Raw genomic sequence first — 21,881 nt, 5'->3', positions numbered from 1 at the left:
TAAAGTCTGTGACTCTATTAAGAGAAAGGAATTTAAGTTGCCATTTTAGTCTACACACAAATGCTAACCAGCCATGGGGCTGGGGACTGGAAAAAGCTCTTAACAAATTATGTTAAGAGCCATTTATGAGGGGAGAAATAAATGACCATAGGCCACATGAAGAGAAAACCTCCACCCATAGGACTTTTGATGTGTGGGTGTGAATATCCATTTGCCCAGTTTGTGGCTGGGTTCTGTGAATCTCCTTTCTTCTGGTACTTCTTAGAATAGTCATCTTAAGGTTGAATTTGTAGGTCATAAATCTTTCCCATTGCCAATAAGTAGTAAAGGATGTAAAATATTTTTATTGACATCAGTACCTGAGAATTATCTGAAACTAACTTCAGATAAATTCTTACTGTTCAAGATGTCTTAACATCTTTATATTTAGAATAAAATTTTAATTATAGATTAATATAAGCACATTTTAGGGAATTTGGACAGATTTCTAAGTATTCAAACTATAATCATCCCATGTTAAAGATTATCATTATTTCAAATAGATTTCCTTTTATCATTTTTCCTGTGCATGTTTTCCATAATTATAATCCATGTATATATAATTTTATATGCTACTTTTATCCTTTGTATTATATCAAATATATCCTCATGCTGCTCCATATAATAATCATGTTTAAAGACTACATAGCAAATAGATGTACCATGATTTTCTTGATTACTCCATATTGTTATAAGAATGGACATTCTTTTTTTTAAGTTATTTTTTATGTTTATTTTATTTACTTATTTTTATATCGTGCTGAGGATCCAACCCAGTGCCTCTTGCGTACTAGGCAAGCGTTCTACTGCTGAGCCCCAGCCCCAGCCCCAAGAACAGACATTCTTTATAGGGCTTTGGTGGTAGCACTGCCCACCTCCCCTTTTCTTTGGCATTTATTAGTGCACTTCAAATCTGTGAGTGCATTCGATCTTTTTTACCTTAGCACTGAATCTTTCCTTGTCTTAAGTTCCAGTATTCTTTTGCAGTTCTTGTTCTGTATACTGAAGTTGACACTCTTCTCTTGTTTTCTTCACATTTCATCAGTGTTTGACCTACTGATATAAGCTGAGCTTCAGCCTGCGTTAGTGTGTTGGTCAGCTTTTCATCACTGTGACCAAAGTATCCGAGAGGAACGATTTAGAGGAGAAAAGATTTATTATGGTTCAGGGTTTCAGAGGTTTCAGTCCATACACGTCTGGTTCCATTGCTTTGGGCCTCAGACAAAGCAGAAATTATGGCAAAAGGGTGTGGTGCAGGAACCCTGCTCACCTCATAGCAGTGGATGTGGAGAGAGAAAGGAAGGGACTGCTGGAGCAAGATATATTCTTCCAGGGCATACCCCCAGGGACCTGTTTCCTCCAACTAGGCCGCACCGCCTACAGAGTTTACCACTTCCCCAAATGCCACCAAATAGGAATCCCTCAACCGATTAATCCGCTGCTGAGGTCAGAGCTTTCATGATCCATTCGCTTCCCCAAATCCCCACCTCTGAACATTGCTGCATTGGAGACCGAGCCCTCAACAGCTGGGGAACGTTTCATATCCAAACTCTAACAGAGAGTTACTTTGGATTCCCTAGATTCCAGCCATTAGATTCATCCCAGGTATCCTCCCTTTCTCTTTCCCAGATTACTTAACCTGAGGCAGTCCAGCTCTAGTGTTCTTTCAGGTGGCATTAGCTCTGGAAGGCTGAAAGAAGATTCTTATCCAACCCCCAAGCACCTGTGGTTTTAGAGAAGTGATTGGGCTCTTCTGTTCACTGGTTTGTTACCTGTGGAATTTGAATAATTTAACAATTATAACCTGAAAAAAAAGTAGGGAAGAGTTAAGATGATCCGAAAGGTTTGCCAACTTTTGGTTATTCAGTTTTATTTGTCTTTTCTTTTAATTCTGTTCAGGATTTTTTATTTTCTTATGGCCAAGTTTTATGACTTGATAGTATATAAGCATGTTTATCTTAAGATGTACTTACTGAATTAAAAGATGAGAAATTGATTTTTTCATGTTCTTTGATGTGAAAAAGCCAGCCACATTATAGAATTTTTAAATTACCTACACATAATATCTTTGTCTTCTACTAATAAAAGTTATTAAGAAAAAAAAATTTTTTTCTGGTTCTAGGGGGCTTAAACCTGTCTTGAGATTAAGAAATAAAAAAAAATTTTAAATGGCTAAGGTGTTAGAATTTTTCTAACATTTGCAAGGTGCTGTGTTCATCACTGGTACTTTAAAAAAATAAGTTAGTTACTTACTTACTTATTTTCAGTACTTGGAAATGAGCCAGGAACACTCTGCCACTGGGCTATATCCCCCCAGCTCTTATCTTATTATTTTCTTTTATTAATTAATTAATTAATTAATTTTTGTGTGATGCTTGGGATTGAACTCAGGGCCTTGTGCATGTGAGGCAAGCACTCTAACAGCTGGTCTATATCCCCAGCCCTTTTCTCTTATTTTTATTTTGAGTTAGAATCTCGATAAATCGCCCATGCTGGTCTTGAACCTGTAATCATCCTGCCTCAGGCTCCCAAAAAACTTGATTACAGGTGTACACCACCACACCTGGCCTAACATTTTATTTAACTACAATTTTAGTCTTCCTAATTTGCATAGCTTTCCTTCATGTTAGATTATTGCTGTTTTCAACAAAAAGATTAGTGAGATTTCTGTTTTAGCAATTCCTACACTTTTGGTTTCTCATGCATACATTTCCTTTTTCTTATACTCTATTTTCTTCCTTTTCTTGCTCCCTCCCTCTTTGTTCTTAAATGATCAGTGAATCATTTGTTAGATATTGATTGAATGCCTTCTCTTTGGCCAGGCAGTGTTCTAGGCTCAAGGAAATCAGTGGTAAGAGAAACAGTCAAATCCCTGCCCTCAAAAACCCCTGCCAGACGCAGTGGTACACGCCAATAATCCCAGCAGTTTAGGAGGCTGAGGATTGCAGGTTCAAAGCCAACCTCAGTAATTTAGCAAGACTGTAAGCAATCTAGTGAGACCCTGTCTCAAAATTGTAAAAAAATTTAAAGGGCTCAGATGTGGCTCAGTGGTTAAGTACTCCTGGGTTTAGTTCCTGGTAACAGCAACAACAACAAAACAAAACGAAACAAAAAACCCACTAAAACCCAGTGATTGCTTAGAGGTCCCAGTGAAATGGTTCCAGATCCAAGAAATAAAAATGGGGGAGGGGGGAAATGAGTCATTCTTTTTTCTTCTTCCCTTGTCACTATAAAACATTATGTTCATGAATAGAAAATATTCCATAAGCATATACATACACTTCAGTGAACCACTAAAGCAAATGCTTGTGTCATTTCCACTTAAATAAAAAGCGAAAATATGTCATTAGCAGTCTGTATCCCCTTTCACAGCCCCATCTCTGCCGAACATGTAACCAGTGTCTTTACATTACTCAATTTTGTATCAAGGAATGCCACTTATATTGAATATAATGTGCAATGGTTCCATTCTTAAACAATGTAGTTTTGCCTGCTTTTAAAATTAAATTTGAGTGGAATCATGTTGATTATTTTGTTTTTATTTCTTGCAACAGCATGTTTATGAGATTTAACCATGTTATTTATATGACTGGCATTCATTTTTATTTTTATATAATATGCCATAATATGAATACATCACAAGTTATTTTTCCATTGAATCTGTTTACAAATAGGTACTTTGCTTTCAGTTAGAGTTCTAACTACTGCAGTGATTATTTTTAAACACCTGTGTCAGTATTCCCTGTGACATTAATCTGCACTAGTAAACATGGGAGTATGTATACACCTAGGGGTGAAGTTGCAAGGCCAGTTTCATTTAATAATGCCAAACTGGTCTGTATGAGAGTTCCAGTTGCTTGGTGTCCCCTCCAGTGCTTACTGTTACTATACTCTTTAATGTTTGTCAACCTGTTGACTGTGTAACAGTTATCTTGTTGTGGTTTTAATTTATTTTTCTCCTTAAATAGGTTGAGCTTTTTGTGTCTATGGGCTCACTTGTGTGCTTTCTCTCTGTTGTCAGCTGTCTTCTTAAACAGTTCTTTTGTCCATTTTTCTACTGGGCTATTTCTCTGTCCTGATGATTTATATGAGTTTTTAATTTCTTTTCAGTTGTGTATGTATGAGTCCTCTGCTTTATCTCACTTTGGGATTTCTCATTTCGTTCTCCTTAAAATGTCTTTTAATGATTAAACAGTTTAGTATAGTTTTACTGTAACCAAATATACTACTTTTTCTTAAAAAATATTTTTTAATTGTCAATGGACCTTTATTTTACTTATTTATATGTGGCGCTGAGAATTGAACCCAGTGCTTCACACATGCAAGACAAGCGCTATACCACTGAGCCCCAGCCCCAGCCCACTACTTTTTCTTTTATGATTAATGTGTTTTGTTTGTTTCTTAAGAATTTCTCTCATTCCCTGAGACCATAAGAATATTCTCCTTTATTATTACTTTATAAAAATTATCATACTTATGCCTTTCATATGAGGACTGTGTTCTACCTGGAATTGATTTTGTGATATATGTAAGGTAGACATCCTGTTTAATGTTTTTCATATGCATAACCAATTGTTTCCATGCCATTTATTGAAATATTCATCTTTTCCTCACTGGTAATACTGTGTCTATAATTCTTGCCAGTGCAATCTTTTCAAAGAAATTTGTAAACATACAAGCACTATAGCCTTTTGGAATACAGTGAAGACCAAAGAGTTAATTGTCAACAATAAAATGACAAACTAGCAGACTGTAATAACAAAGAAACATGAAAATTGTAATAAAAATAATCTATTTGATGTTCATTTACCTAAATATAAACATACACATGATGCTGAAAGCACGGTGTGGGCACAGATGTGAGGGGCACTAGACTGCCATTATGGGCTAAATCTAGCATTTTCTTATTTTTACCTTTAAACTTGAGCCTGGTCTCAACTTTTGAGCCTTATTTTGTCAGACTTGCAAAAATAATGATAAATATGAGGTACTATATGTAGCATAGCTCTTGACAAAGTGTCCTTTAAACATTCATTTATTTTATACCATATAGTTTAGAGTGTTGACCAAATGGGAAAACTGTACTGAAAAATGAATCAAGGACATCAGTTCTAGGTCTTCTGGAGATACTGGACTCCCTTCAAGAGTCTTACCACTCAACTCTACAGCAAATTGCTCATTTCTAAGTACTCTGAATTTACTAATAATTTACCGTTATTATTTATTGTTTAGCATCAGATGTGATATAAAATACCTTATTTTACTCATCAATGATTTGTTCCTGATCATTCAGAATGAATATGAATTGGTTTATAGTTGATTCCTATGACTTACAAACAAAAATTCTGAGGGGGAAATTAAGCCATTTTTTTAAAAAAATTAGAGGTTGTACTGGGGTTGAACCCAGGGGCGTTTTACACCAAGCTACATCCCCAACCCTTTTTATTTTTTATTTTAAGACCAGGATCTCACTAAGTTGCTGAGGGCCTTGCTAAGGTGCTGAGGCTGGACTTGAAGTTGTGATCCTCCTTCCTCAGCCTCCCAAGTTGCTGGGATTTCAGGCATGTGCCACACTGTGCCTGGCAGAAATAATACCATTCCTAATAGATAATAATTATGTTATCTTTGTTTCCCCAAAATAAAAGTTGTACAATACTTGGATGACATTTATTTTCCTTTTTTAAAGTATTTTTCTCGCCTCAACTTTCTTTTTATAAAACTGTTTTTCTGATTTTCCCCTTCAGCCTTTCTCTCTCCTTTGTACTGTATCCTCTTGCTATTCTTGAACCTGTGAGTAGGAAGTACCTCTGGGTGTTTCTTAAATAATACTGTTCACCCCTTTTCTTTATTTTTTCAGCAATATTTTTACACTTATTAAAACTCACTTCCTCAGAACATCTCTACTTAAATTTTTTAATTACCTTCTCAAATTTAAAACATATGATATAGTAATTTCTTTTTCCTTCCCAAATCAGCTTCTAAGTAGAAGCTAAAGTTTATCATCTACCCAAACATTTCAGGGCCATTTCTTTTCCTTCTTTTTCATCCCATGTATTCTGTTTGTTTACCAAGTACTGTCTACTCTTTTCAAAATATTTTTTGATTTGTCCTTCTCGTTTTCACTAATACCACTTTAACACAAGTCTTTGCTCTCACACCCAAGCTAATCTTGCTTTTGGATTAATTTTTATCATGTTACTTGTCTGCTCCAAAATTTCAAGCTCCTTATTGCCTCTGAGACTGGTCCTCAAACCTCTTCAGAAAGAACTACATTTTCTTAGCATTTACACCAAATACATAAGTGACAGAAGAAAATTTAGGTGATTTAGTCTCATCAAAATTAAAACTTCTGGGATTGGGGTTGTGGCTTAGAGGAGAGCACTCACCTAGCAGGTATGAGGCCCTGGGTTCAATCCTAAGCACCACATAAAAATAAATAAATAAAGGTATTGTGTCCAACTACAATTAAAAAAATATATATATATCTATTAAAAAAATTAAAACTTCTGGTGGGCTGGGGATGTAGTTCAGTGGTAGAATGCTTGCCTAACATATGCACAAGGCCCTGGGCTCAATCCCCAGAACCACCAAAAAAACACTTAAAAATTAAAACAAAAACCACTTCTGTGCACCCAAAGACACCATCAAGAAATTGAAAAGACAGTCTACAGATTGGGAGAAAATAGTTGTAAATGATATTAAAAATGTGTATCCAGAATAGATTTTTTAAAACTTTATAATGAAAAGACATCCTTATTTAAGGTGAGAAAAAGATTTGAATAGCTATTTCTCCCATACAAATATGCAAACAGCATTTTTTCATAAGCTTATGAAAAGATGTACAATATTAATCATCAGGGAAATGTAAGTCAAAACCACAGTAAGATACCACTTCACACACACTAGTATGGCTTAATAATAATATTTAAAAAGACAGTAGCAATTATTGGCAAAGATGTGGAGAAATTGGAACACTGTATATTGCTGATGGGGTTGTAAAATCAGCATCCACTTTGAATAATAGTTTGTCAGAAAGTTAAGCACAGAGTTATCATGTGACCCAGCAGTTCCATACCTAAGTGTATATCCAAGAGAAATGAAAACTCTTTAACACAAAAATTTATGTGAATGATTATAGCAGTATTTTTCATCCAAGTGAAAAGTGGAAACAACCTGAATGTCTAATCATTGATGAATGGTATATTCATACTAAGGAATATTACTCAACAATAAAAAAAATAAAGTACTAACAGGGTAAAACATGAGTGAACCTTGAAAACATTATATAAGTGAAAGAAACTTGTCACAAGCATGTCTATTTACATTTATGTGAAATGTCCATAATAAATAGGTCTGTGGAGAGAGAAAGTGAACAACACCAGGACTGGGGCTCTGGAGAAACATTTGGGGAAATGGGGAGTGACTGCTAATTGGTACATGGTTTCTTTTGGGGGGATAAAAGTGCTCTAAAGAGCCTGTGGTTATGGTTGTACAACTCTTTAAACTAACTGTATGCTATAAATTGATGAATTTTATGGAATGTTTCCTATATTTCTTATTTTTTACCTCAAGCTGCAGGGGAAATAAAAACAGTCTTTGAGTGGAAGATAGTGAGAATGTGCCAAGAACCAAAGGTTATAATTAATTCATAATCAGATTCCTTATATCTGAAGTCTAATAAAATTTTTAAATTTGGGGGAAAAACTTCTTTTTTCTTTTCTTTCTTTCCTTCAAAAGAAAAGAGAAGGGCTGGATTGTGGCTCAGTGGTAGAGTGCTTGCCTAGCATGTGCAAGGCCCTGGGTTCGATCCTCAGCGCTACATAAAATAAATAAGTAAAATAAAGGTATTGTGTCCAACTATAACTAAAAAATAAATATTTTTTTAAAAAAAGAAAAATCAAAGCAGGGACCTACAGGAATGAAGTCTGAGGTTCTTGTTTTGTCATTTAAAGCTACATTTCATTTTGCCTGATGCTACTCTTCGTTCATACGGAAAATTCTTGTCATCTACCTGTACAAGCCCCAGAGCAGTCATACCCAGAGCAGTCTCTTTATGGTTCTTTGAACTTAGCAAGCTAGTTCTAAGTGTCCTTCCCTGCTTATATTCCCTTGGCCCTCCCCTCCATATAGCATTCCATTTCCACGTTCTGCCCTGCCTCTCCAGATCCTGGCCACTCAACTAAGTTCTATCTCCTTTTTGACTTATGTGCCAAAATTAAACCTGTTATGCTATTGGTTCTTCATAGGAACTAACACATTGCTTCACCCATAAGAAGTGTTCTATAAACTCAAGTTCAATAAATAAGTGAAGGAAAATAAGGAAATATTTGAGAGATTTGTAAAAGAGAAATGGAGAGTAAGAAATTTTGGTAAATAAAAAAAATGAAAGATATAAATAAAAGCAATTTCAGAGCCAAAATGTGAATGGAAATGCGATTTTCCGAGTCCAAGGTAACACTTTAAACTTAGTTCTAAAGCTTTTCTTTACTTGCTTCTTTGGTATTCTGATGTAAGCTAGTGAGACTACTTCTTCAATTTTTTTTTCTCATTACTTTTAATTTTAGTTTTGAGAATTTTCTCTTCCATATTTGGCGATCCTTCATATTTATTTTTCAGTTGTCTAACTAAAACCAGCAAAAATCATCATACTTCTGTTCCACATCTTATCTGTTACACACCTACCCCATCTCACTTCTACTTCTTACCACATAACCCTAGCATTCCCCTAGTACTTTACCAAATCTAAAGGAGACTAGTTTGGGTTTTAGCTCCTTTTTTTTTTTTTTTCCTTCTAGTTCTCTTAAAATGTCTAGCAAAATGTCCCCAAAGGCAAGCCACTAAGAGAATAGAAAGGAGGCATTCTCCTTCTCTAGTTGTTCAGTTCCTGAAATGTCAATTGGAAGGAACTGAACTTTCAAAATGAGTTCCAGAGTTAGTATATGTTAATAGTTTCACATTTCTCCTGTATGGATAATTTAAACTTTTAGAAAATAAAGTATAACTGAATAGGCAGTGAACTAGCCAGAATTTTAGTTTACAAGATGCATAGCAACAGTGAAGATTAATGTGAAGTACTTGTAAAGAGCTGCTGAAGGGAAGATAAGATAACAATATGCTTTCCAGGAAACTTCAATTTATAATAATATGCACATGTAAAAGTGAAGCTGGCCCAGATCCTATAGGTTTGGTACATTAAAAAAAGAATTGGGACACTCAGGCTGCCTTTGTTAGCATCTGCTTTCCCAGTATGTTACATACAGCCAAATAGCTGGCTTCACCAGCTAGACCCAATGACCAAATGCAAGATTTCAGTAAGGATCAACAACAGGAACAAATTCTGATGACTTGCTCTTATTTCTATTATATACCAAACAAGATTTTCTACTCTTGGAAACCTTATAAGAGGTCTTCTATAATCACTCCAAGTATTATTCTTACTCCTAACTCTAAGGCTTTGTGTATTTAAGCAAAATTTGCCCTAACAAAGCACTGAGGAGAAAGCCTTCCACATGGTATTTTCTGCTGAGAATCAATTAATGCTTCATACAGGAAGTAATATTTGACTGGGCCTTGAAAATGAGTGATATCTTAAAGGTGGAAAAGAAAGGAAAGGCACGGCACAGAAAGGAAATAACTAAGAAAGGCATGTAAACACAGGACGGGAGTAGTCTAGTAATGCTAGCATGGCTGGGGATAAGTTGGAAAGGTGGGAAGGGACTGGAATTGGAAGGACCTTATATTACCAAGCCGAGAGATGAAAACCTTCTGCAAGCAGAAGGGAGCCACCAAGGGTTTTTGAGCAAGGAATAACAGGTCTGATTTGTGTAACATTCCCTGTGTTGTGAATGGTTGGCTTCTTGGGAGATGAAACAATGTTTGGTGATAAGCCTGGCATCAGTTTAGGCCACAGATGAGAAGAGTATGAAATACAATGGTGGGAGCTGGGTTGTGGCTCAGTGGTAGAGCACTTACCTGCACATTCGAGGCCCTGGATTCAATCCTCAGCACCACATAAAAATAAATAAATAAATAAACAAAACAAATAAAAATGAAGGTAGGGGCTGTAGCGCAGCGGTAGAGCGCCTGCCTCACACGTATGAGGGCCTGGGTTCAATCCTCAGGAGCACATAAAAATAAATAAATAAAGATGTTGTATCCATCTACAATTAAAAAAATTTTAAAAAATAAAGGTATTATGTATATCTATAACCAAAAAAGAAAGAAAGAAAGAAAGATAGATGATAGATAGATAGATAGATAGATAGATAGATAGATAGATAGATAGATAGATAATAGGACTGGAAAGAGAAAGCAGGAGACAGACCAGCCATGCTTATGGTGCAGAAGCAGCTCAAATGGGAAATGAGAAGAAGAAAGGAATTTGAGGTGACTCCAGTGTTTCTATAATAGAGATGGTGATGCCATTAATGAGGCCTTACTGGAGGAGCATCACTGGAAGAACAAGCTTGATTTTGGAAAATGGTGGGTTTCTAGCGTTTCTTTCCAAGCAGGAATTAGAAGTTTAATGCCAGGAACTAAAATCTGGTTCCAGGACCAGAAATGTAAAATTGGGGAATTATAATTAAACAAATGATAATGGAAGCTGTGGAAGAAGAAGAGTTAAGAAAATATGGAGCAAGGAAAGACAGTCAAAACCAGCAAATGCTTATGAGGAAGTACCTTCTACAGAAGGTAGAAGAAAGGATAGCAAACAATGAAAGGGAGCAGAGTTATCAACAGAGGAGTACAGCCAGGAAAGGGAGCAACAAGATCCAGGGACTAGGTGAATGTCTGTCCTTTAGGATTGCTGTGGCTGCAGGGAGCACGCATGGTAAGCCTGAGGCAGGAGGCAGTTCCCACTGGAAGTGAGGATGAGGGAGTTCTAGCCTGTCATAGGGACTTTGTTCATAAATAAAACTGTATTTCGGTGACCCTATCCTTTGGCCTGACATCCTTGCTCATTTTCTTATTATTCCTCCTAAAGATCTGACCCCTCCTACCTCCCATTCACTTCTTAAAATAGTAAGAAGGAGAGAAAGCAAAATGGGGCCAAAGTTTTGAAACACAAAGAGAATTGAAGTTAAAATGTTCAAGTGTTCTTGGTTCATTTTATAAATAAGCTGAATATTCCTTTTTTAGCCCCCCACAGAACTGGAACTGAACCTAGGGGCACTTTACAACTGAGCTACAGTCCCAGCACTCCCCCACTTTTTTAAAATTTTGAGGCAGGATCTGGTTGAGTTGCTGAGGGTTTTGCTAAGTTGCTGAGGCTGACCTTGAGTTTGTGATGTGCCTGTCTCAGCCTACTGAATTGCTAGAATTAACAGGGATCCGCCACCATGCCCAACATATTCTTCATCTTGCATAAGCCTCCTTAACAATGATAACATCATTTTGTGTAATTTTTAAGTGGTCATAATTTGTGCTTATGTTTGTCATAAGAAATAAAAATAATACGAATTTTTGGTCTAACTGAGGAGGCTTCATGAATTTGATTTTAAAGCAGTCTAAACATCAATATTCAGTTTTATTTTTATTCTTAAAGGTATAAGTACCACCTATCTCACTCTGCCTAGGTTTATGAAGGGATCAGTGTTGATGTTGTTGTTGACATAAACCAATCATGCTTACTTTAGTTAACCAGGTACCTTTTACATTCCAGCTTTCTATATTTCTATTTCACTATTTTATTTTTAAGTTCCAAGTGGTTGTTTATGTAGTTTCTAAATGCTCTCTTTTTTCATTTGATATTCAAACTTAATGATCTGGGGACCCTTGCATTGGTGACTAGAGACTAGTGTTTGCTGGGTTGTGATGACATGAGTTGTGTCCATTTGCCTTTCTAGATTTTGGCTTCAGTAACCTCTTCACTCCTGGGCAGCTGCTGAAGACCTGGTGTGGCAGCCCTCCCTACGCTGCACCAGAACTCTTTGAAGGAAAGGAGTATGATGGGCCCAAAGTGGACATCTGGGTAAGTAACTGCCTTCTCTTCAACCCCATTCACCCCATCACTGGGTGGCACTGTCCTCATCCTGGAGGACACATAATTCTACATGTGAATGAAGAGCATGGTCACCTGTTCTTCAATTCCCATTCTTCAGCAGTCTTCTCTCTAATATTCATCTTATGGGCTGAACGTTAGTTTCAAACTACCCCCTTGGAATCTGCAAAAGAGACCCAAGGGCCAATGTGGATGGGCACCCTTGTCAAAAACAGTGATTCTTTCTGTTGTTGCTTTGCCTTACCCCTAGAAGATAAGCACTGAGAAAAGTTTGGGATATGACCCCAAATACAGGTCTAGAAGCAAAGAAGAATGTTAACTATTCTGAAGGTGGTTGGTCTTGACCATGCCCCATATTATCTGTCATAAAAACAGAAAAAGTGTGTTGGATAATCTTGTGTGACTCACCATCATCTTAACACACATGCCAAAATGGCCTCTTTTTATTTCCTCTGATGCAATTAATTGTACATACTCTCTGTTTGGGATGCAGAGTCTTGGAGTTGTCCTCTATGTGCTTGTGTGTGGTGCCCTGCCATTTGATGGGAGCACACTGCAGAATCTGCGGGCCCGGGTGCTGAGTGGAAAGTTCCGCATCCCATTTTTTATGTCCACAGGTAAGGGAGCTGCCGATACACAGCTGTGACTTGGGTTCATGCTAAGTTATTCCAGGAATTTAGTGATGGCCCATTTAACAACCTTTCTTAGTTCCAGTTTCTGTCCTGGTGCTTCCAAGAGGCAAAGTTTGGTAGGAACAGAGTAATATCTACATCAGCACCAGATAGCCCTGCCTGTGTTTGAATCTGAACTCTACACATTACTAAGTCTGTCTGAACTTTAGTTTCTGCATCTATAAATTGGCTGAGAGTTTTGGGAGGGGTATTACTATAAGGATTATATGAGATAATGTATATAAAGGTCAGTAGGCAATACAGTAAATATTCCTGTTACACCTCTGTCCTCCCACTGCATCCCCTTTTCATTATAATATAGGGTTTCCATTTGTTAGGGCCCTATTGCAATGTGTGTGTGGTTTTTTTTTTTTAAGTGTATTTTTTAGTTTTTGATGGACATTTATTTTATTTATTTATATGCAGTGCCAAAAATTGAACCCAGTGTCTCACACAAGCTAGGCAAGTGCTGTAATACTGAGCCACAACCCCAGCCTACAGTGTGGCTTTATTTTATTTTATTTTTTTTGGCACCAGGGATTGAACTCAAGTGCACTCAACCACTGAGCTGCATCCCCAGCCCTATTTTGTATTTTATTTAGAGATAGAGTCTCACTGAGTTGCTTAGCACCTCACTGTTGCTGAGGCTGGCTTTGAACTTGTGATCCTCCTGCTTCAGCCTCCCGAGCAGCTGGGATTACAGGCGTGCACCATGGCACCTGACTCCGCAATGTGGTTTTAAATGCTAAGGATAAAGCATGCTCTGCATCCTAGTCTTCTACTACTTCATTTCCTACTTCTATAATACTCGTCCTCCAGACTCTCATAAAAAAAATGTTTTTTAAATGAGTGGGCAGTAGGGTAAGTAGCTTTTGGAAAAATTTAACATTGGAAACAGATACCAGATACCCAGAATCTAGTTTTTTTCTCCATCTATATGCATATAAGAGAATATTTTAGAGATAATATAGAAAGTAGTGTACTTTGCTTAATCATCTGTTTTCATTTTAAGGAAGAACATATGTCGCCTGGGTTGGCAGCAAAGTATAAGCACATGGGAATTGCATTTTAGAATAAGTAGGTGAAACATGAACTAGATTTAACTTTAAGTTGCCTTAGAATGCATGACTTAGTAGTATATTAGACAATGATAAATTCTGTGAGAAAAATGAAATAGAAGAATGCAGGATGGTGGGTGGGAGGTCATTTGAAACGATATGGTGGGGAAAAGTAAATATTGAAAGAAGGTGAGGGCTTAAGCTACAACGTCTGAAGAAGAGAGTCCCTGGCTGAGGGATTTGCAGGTGCACTGGCCCCAATGGAGGGAACATGCCTGAGTATTTGAGTAACAGGAAGCAGGTCTGTGTGCTCTAAAGGAAAGGGGGACAGCCAGGAGGCAGAAGAGACCAGAGAGGTAAGATGGAGCTGAATTTTACCGTTTAGTTAAAGACTATGCTTTTTATTCTGAGTGAAATGCAAACAGTTGGTGGATTTTGACAGAGGAATGATGTAATCTGACCTGTTTTTTCCTTTAGATTGTATTATGAAACTTTTCAGACATACAAAAAAGTTGAAAGAATTTTACAGAGACTTTTTAAAAATATTTTTTTAGTTGTAGATGGACACAATATCTTTATTTATTTATTTATTTATTTTGTGGTGCTGAGGATTGAACTCAATGCCTCACATGTACAAGGCAAGCGCTCTGCCACTGAGCTATAGCCCCAGCCCAGCTACAGCCCCAGCCCTACAGTGACCTTTTTATTTTTTTATTTACTTCTTTATTCTGCAATGCTGCGGAGTAAATCACGGTTCTGCACACACTAGGCAAATGCTGAATCCCTAAGCTATATCCCAACCCTTACAGTGACTTTAAAAATATTATTGCTGTGGATGCTATATTTCTAGTAGGCCAAACGGTACAATGGCAGAAGGAAAGAGACCAATTAGAAGGAAACTTAAAATAATTCAGATGACAATTATTGGTGGCTAGTTCTGAGACTGTGGGAAAAAGATAACACATGGTCACCATTATATTATAATGTGATACAATAATACTATCCACCATTATAGTTTCATACAGAGTGGCAGGCACTGTTTTAGACGTACCAAGTTTGATGTGCCCGTTAGACATCTAAATTGAGATATTACATAGCAGTTAAATTTGGGAGAGTTGTAGGCTAGTATATTTGGGAATCATCAATGAATAGATGGTTTATAAGAGTGGCTAGTGAGGAAAGCCAAGGTCAGCTTGTCTTAAAAAAAGCCAAATGAAGATAATGGAGAAGGGACTGAGGAGCCATGGGGAGTGGTATTGCCAAGTGAAGCAAGAGGACTGGAGCAAGTGTTGGATTTAGATGCGTGGAGGCTGTTGATCTCGAAGTAGTTTTGGTGGAGCTGTGGGAACAAAAGGCTCAGAGAAGAGGATGGAAGGGAATGGAGAAAGGAAGTAGTCATATCTCTCTCCAGTTTTAATAAAAAGGAAGAAGAGGTGTTCCAGGAGATTGCTCTGGCCAGGGTCATCAGTGATCTTGTCTTCAATCAACTGCCTGTCTTGAGTTTTATCTTACTGCCCTCCCAACAGTTTTTAGTGCTTCACCATTCCTTACCCTTTAAAATGGATTTTATATTTTAGAACACTTTTAGATTCACACCAAAACTGAACAGAAGGTATGGAGTTTCCATATACCCTTCTGTGCCTACCCCCAACAGCTTCCCTTCAATCAACATCTTCAAGTACTGTGGTACCTTTGTTACATCTGATGGACGTACTCTGATGCAGAATTATTGTCTCTAGTCCATAGTGTACATTAGGGTTCATTGAATGTGGCATTTGCTGTGGGTTTTGACAAATGCATAATGACATGTGTTCACCAGTATAGTACCATACAGAATAGTTTTGCTGCCCTAAAAATCCTCTTGGCTCTGCCTATTCATCTCCCATTTCCCTCACCATCACTTATTCTTTTATTGTCTCATTCTTTTATTGTCTCTTTTCCAGAATGCCACATATTTGGAAACATCACAGTATGTAGCATTTTCAGATTGGCTTCTTTCACTTGGAAACATGCACATTAGTTTCATCCATGTCTTTTTATGGCTAGATATCTCATTTCCTTTTAGTGCTGAATAATAGTTCAATATCTAGGTGAACCATAGTTTATCCTTTTACCTTGTTGCTTCCAAGTTTTGATAATTATGAATGAATTTGCTGTAACATCCTTGTGCAGGTTTTTGTAGGGACATAAATTTTCAGATCATTTGGGTAAATACCAAGGAGCTTGGTTATGGGGCCATATGGTATATGGTTAGTTCTGTAGTAATCTGACAAACTGTCTTCCAAAGTAGCTGTACCATTTTTCGGAGAATGAGAGTTCTCATTGCTTATATCCTCACCAGCTTTGGTGGTGTTAGCATTTTGGATTTTGTCCACTCTAATAGATATATATTGATATCTCATTGTTTGGGGTTTTGTTTTATTTTTGTTTGTTTTGTTTAGTCTTGCACATGCTAGGCAATTGCTCTATCATGCCCCCCCCCCCCGCCCCGCATCCTCTCTTTTATATTTCGAGACAGTCTTGCTAAGTTTCCCAGGCTCAACTTGACCTCGGTATCCTCCTGCCTCAGTCTCCCCCATTGATTCTTACTTGCCATCTGCTGTCTTTGGGTAAAGTGTCTCTTTAGGACTTTTGCCACTTTTTTTTTTTTTTTTTAAATAAATCTCGCTTTGTTGTCTATGTTGGCCTCAAACTTTTGGGCTCAAGTAATCCTTCTGCCTCAGCCCCCTGTGCAGCTGGGATTGCCCACTTTTTATATGTTTTTTTTACTTCATTTTTAAGTCAGTCTTTACCTTCTGAAACACTTTTTTCTCATTGCTTCCAAGTTACCACATTCTCCAGTTTGGGGGTTCTTGTCAGACATTACAGAAATGACTTTAATTGGCTAATTTAATTTAGCTCTTAAGACAGATATTTATTTCAGAGAGCAAGGCACACATTCAAGGAAGAATGTGGGTCATCTCAAGAGTGAGAGATACTTTTAGGGTTCTCAGACTCTTCTTTTAAAGGAAACTTGGTCATGGTGTCTGCTGGTCACAGGAAAGTCTGTGGTGACCTGGTCATTCTCAGGTTCCATAGGGTGGTATGGTCTCCATTATCTGATCAGTAAATATAATTGGCACTTACCCTAAATTATAGGTTTCTTAAAACATAGTATCTCTTTTTGTTTTATTTATTACATAGGCTAATTAATAGTGCACAAAGTAATTTTTCTAAGTGAGTGAATTTATGGTAACTCTAAAATTTATAAATTTCCTAGAAATTTGGGAGTGACAGGCCTGGAAAAGAACTAATTTGGGGAGTGATGACAGGACTGGGAGGAGAGGTCTTTGGACGGCGAGCATGAGGCTTTTTTTTTTTTTTTTTTTTTTTAGTTGTGGATAAACAATAACTGTATTTTATTTATTTACTTATTACGTGATGCTTAGGACCAAAACCAGTACTTCACACATGCAAGGCAAGTGTTCTACCACTGAGCCACAACCTCAGCCCTGTATAAGACTTTTAAAGTTCCATCTTCCTTGGTTTTTCTTTTGTTTCCTTCTTACTTTTATTTTTTTCTGTACTTTTTCAGTACAATCTCTCTTGCCTAAATTCAGCTCTGTGGATTTCTGGCTCTAGTCTTGTCCCTTTGTAATCCATTCTCCACATTGCTGCATGAGTGATCCTTTCAAAATACAAATATAAAAACAAAACATGCTGGACACCCACAAATCTGATCATACCATTTTCCAGCTTAAAACATTTCATTGGTTTACCATTGCCCTAATGTGCTAATATGTCTAAAGCACTGACTTTTAAACATTTTTACGGCCATAATAAAAACATATCTTCTCCGGTGACCTAGAACATACATATGTGAATACAAATGAACAAAAGTATTTTTTAAAAAGCAAAGTTTACTATTACTGTGTGCAGTACACTCTAGTATGTTTTATTCTATTCCATTAAAAAATGGTGATTACAACTTAATGAACTGAGCTTATGACTGCTGCTTAAAAAACAGTGGCATGGAAATACCTCTCTGTGCTGGCTCCTACCTTTCTCTTCAATATCAGCTCCCATCTACAACCAGCCATCCCAATTGTCTTCTAGTTCTTTCAATATCATGTTCTCTGGAAGCAGCTTCCTCTGCCCCAAATACTTTTTTCTTCCTCAGTCCCATTTCATCCATTCCTGTATTGTAGAATCTAGAAGAAAGTAGATGGGCTAGAAGTAAGAACCAAGATATTTTTCTACTAATTCTTCAGGCCCCTGAACTTTATCTTACCATAATACTTATCATACCTTATATTTTAATTCCTTTGTTGTTGTCTTCCACACTAAACTTTAGAGTAAGGACAAACAAAATGTCTTTGTCACAGTTGTCTATAATCTAGCATAGTGTCTGGCATGTAGTAAGATTTATCTCTGTCAGAATGCAGCCCCAATTTCTCCTCAATGACTTTCATTTGCATTTAAAATAAATTTCTGAAAGTCATTATTGTTTTAGCCTATAGGGCATAACTGCGATTGACCCTCCCCTACTTGATTTTATTTCTCTGCTCTGCACTCCCTCTTTTTTTCTGGATTGGTTGAACCAGAGGCGCTGTACCACTAAGCTACATTCAACCCTTTGTATTTTCTGTTTTGAGCAAGGGTCTTGCTAGGTTGCCCAGGAAGGTCTTGAATTTTTGATACTCCTCCTGAGTAGCTGGAGTTACCAGTGTGCACTGCTGCGCCCAGCTTGATCTCATTTTCTGTTGCTCTTCGTCTAAGGTTTTGAACTCCAGTCACAGAGGCATCCTTGCTATTTCTCCGCCCTGTAAGCACATACATTCCTGTTCCCTCAAATATTTTCTTGTCCTCTCAGAGGATCCTTTCCTGACTACCCCCTACGTTTTTTTCATATATATATTTAGCTGTAGGTGGACATTGGACATGATATCTTTATTTCATTTTTTATATGGTGCTGAGGTTTGACCGACGTTTTTTTCTATAACTCTGCTTTTTCTTCAGAGCATTTGTCATGACCTAACAGTATATATTGTCTCTTACCTCGGACCTCCAGTATCACTTGACTGTACTAAGCTTTTGTATTTTGTTGACTGCTAGGTTCTCAGAGTTTAGGATAGTGACTGAGTTCTAGTAGGTACTCATAAGTATTTATTAAATGAATGAATTAATGCACAGGTTTGTTAAAATGTTGACTACAAAAGCTCTTTCAGAGGGATATGCTTATTTAAATAGTAATATCAATAGTAGTATCAAGAAATTAGCCAGGTGTGGTGGAATACACCTGTAATCCCAGTGATTGGGGAGGCTGAGTCAGAAGGATCTCGAGTTTAAAGCTAGCCTCAGCAAAAGTGAGGTGCTGAGCAACTCAGTGAGATCTGTCTCTAAATAAAATACAAAATAGAGCTAGGGATGTGGCTCAGTGGTCAAGTGCCCCTGAGTTCAATTCCTGGTACCCCCCATATATATAGTATTTCTTTAGAGTTTTAGAGTTTATCACATATTTTCTTATACTTGATCTAATTTGAGCAACATAACTATAGCATATATTATTTTATCATTTTGCCGATACAGTTTAGGAAGCTGAAGTTTAAAGAAATTAGTTGACTTCCCTAAGGCCACATAGGTAATAAGTAACTTAGTCATTACTTAAATTCAGTGTTTGTTCTGCTACACCACACTATTGCAAAAAAGGGCAAGATAAATAAACCACTTCCTCTGCTTTTCCAATGTCCACAGTATTTCCTGTGAGCAACTTGAATCTCCTCTACTCTCCACCCCCACACCCTCAGATCATGGCAAAATATTCTTGCTGAAGCCTTAGCAGAGCTGGCTTTAGAGAGTGGATCCTGGTAAACAGCTAGCCATGCTGTCAACCCCACTGTCTATTAGTGCTTAGACATAAACCATATTACATTAAGTACTTAGAAAGAACTAATATTTATAATATAAGTTAGTGTGAAAGCTTAAAGACTCAAGAGAAAGCCCACCTGATTATCCTTAATGTAGTCACTCTTTTATCTCAAGACAAGTAATTCCCTAACTGGGAACAAAAATTTTTGTTAAGATTAAGTAGAGAAAACAAACCAGTCTAGGAAATGAATTAACATTTTTATATTGCTATATTACCATTATGATCTCTCCTGCCCCCGAATGTACATGCACTTGGTGTTGCCTTGAATCCTAGGACCCATCAGAAGGTACTGTCAAAAGGAGAGGAGAACATGAATTCCTAAGATTATTCATTCTTTTCTTAACTGAGATACCCTTCCAATACCATGAGGTTTCAAGTTCACGTGAAGGAAGCCCAGAGACTGCTGAGTCCTTTTCCTGTTAACAGCGACTGTTTCTAGGCATGGTTGTGCCTTGCTAGACTTGAGAGTTAATTCTTCTTGTGGAGGTAAGAGCCTGTCAGGTGTGCTGTCACTGTTCTACAGATTATGGGTTGAGGGAAGTCCTTAAGAACAAGATCTCTTCTTAAGTTGTTATCATAGACTTGAGCTGAATTTGTCCGTTTTTCTGCTAGAAACAAAGTTGGTATGGTTTTCTAAATTAACACTTGAGAGACAGGGAGGAAAGGCTATATCATCTAGCTGCTTCTATCCAAGTTAAATTCCAGAGTATCCAGCTATATGGGATACCATGCTCAACAATGGGTATGGTTAATTCAAGAATTCTAAGCTTCTCTTTATTGTCAGCAATGTGTGGAATGAAGTATCTTCACAATTAGAAGTTTTTATGCCTGGTCTCATTTGTTTGACACAAGCTTCCTGTGGTAGGGGTCCTGAGACGTGCTAAAGATGTATGCTTTCAACTTAGAATGACAATACTACAAATTTATAAGATGATTTATTGAAAGCCGAATTGACTTCACACCACGTAGTCTTAAAATTATTTCGAGTTCTTCCTCCCTTCCCTGCTAGAATGTCAGCCCCTTGATAGCAGTACTGTTTTGCACATTAATACCTTACATAAAACTTTAAAAAGCCCCCAGTAGGGTATAAATTTGCAGTAAATATTTTTGAATAAAAAAACTAAATTACTACTGAGTCACTTATGTTAAATCGCTTATGTTAAACTTTTGTATTATATGATTAAAGTGATAAGTAACTCACTTGGTTTTATGTGCTTTTGTTATTTGAGTTATTGTGTAGGTGATCAGGTCAAGTGACTTCTAGTTTTTAAAGGTATTTTGGCCTTCTGAAGAGTTGACTTTCTGTGTCTCATACAAAACAAAATCAGTCAGACTATTTTGGGGTTAAACTTATCAGAGCATCCCAGAAAGTATCCCTTAGGAAAATCCCCAAGCCAAATTATACAAGAATTATCTAGGTGGTATAAAGTCCATTCAGCCTTCAAGAAATCATCTTTAAATTTGTAGCACTGTCATTATAACTTGAAAATGTACATTTTCCTGAGCTATCATAGAAGATGAGACAAATGTGCCTAACCACATGTGTCAGCAGATGCTTTTTTCTGACTCCTCCTCCCACCAGTGGAAGACAATAACTCAAATATTTTGGGTATCAAATTCATTCAGTAACAGCAGATTTTGAAAAATCGCTGGGATTCCTACTTATCAAAGCCTAGTTTGCTTTATTCTCCTAGCAACATAGTAAGATCATTTATTTAACTGAAGGAAAATTAATTTACAATGAAGAAAACGGCAGTGTTAGTGAGTGCATAGAAATCTCTTGTGGACAATATTTTTGAGTCCTTATTGATTAGACTTCATTGTGACTTAATTAGTTGTAATACTGCATAAGCATTTTATCACTGGGAATGCAAGACCCAGGCTTACATAATGGTTCTGATGGAGAATGTACCCTGCAGCTACTGCCAAAAAGCTTCCACTTACAAGCAAACAACTCTGCCCTGATCGGCTTACTCATCAAGAACCACACAGCATCTTTCTTTGCTAATGCCACTTTGTTTAGAGAGAATGGGGCAGGGGATTAAAGCAGCTCACCCACCCATGCCAACACACTAAGGGGCACAGAGCCCTCAGAGCAGTTCTTTCATACCTTTCTAGGTGTACTTCACTGCCAGGGAGAAAATCATGTTGCCTTCATGTCAGTGAATGCAGAAAACAGGAGTGATGTCAGAAAAGAAGCTAGC

The 21,881-nt window shown here is 37.2% G+C and overlaps 1 protein-coding gene across 3 annotated transcripts in view; it reads left to right on the top strand.

The window, feature by feature from the left end:
* The window catches only part of Sik3 (SIK family kinase 3), a 240,151-nt gene that overhangs the window by 179,187 nt on the left and 39,083 nt on the right, over window positions 1–21,881 (top strand). For all 3 annotated transcript variants that reach the window (XM_026396325.2, XM_026396326.2, XM_026396324.2), the window contains exons 5-6: window positions 11,886–12,010; window positions 12,534–12,657. In XM_026396325.2, coding sequence (XP_026252110.2) covers window positions 11,886–12,010; window positions 12,534–12,657 — 249 coding nt within the window. The remainder of the gene's footprint in view (window positions 1–11,885; window positions 12,011–12,533; window positions 12,658–21,881) is intronic.

This window comes from Urocitellus parryii, chromosome 4, assembly GCF_045843805.1.
Source record: "Urocitellus parryii isolate mUroPar1 chromosome 4, mUroPar1.hap1, whole genome shotgun sequence".
NCBI classification, from domain to species: domain Eukaryota; kingdom Metazoa; phylum Chordata; class Mammalia; order Rodentia; family Sciuridae; genus Urocitellus; species Urocitellus parryii.
The sequence above is the reverse complement of the archived record's forward strand: the minus strand, read 5'-3'. Positions and strand labels throughout refer to the sequence as shown.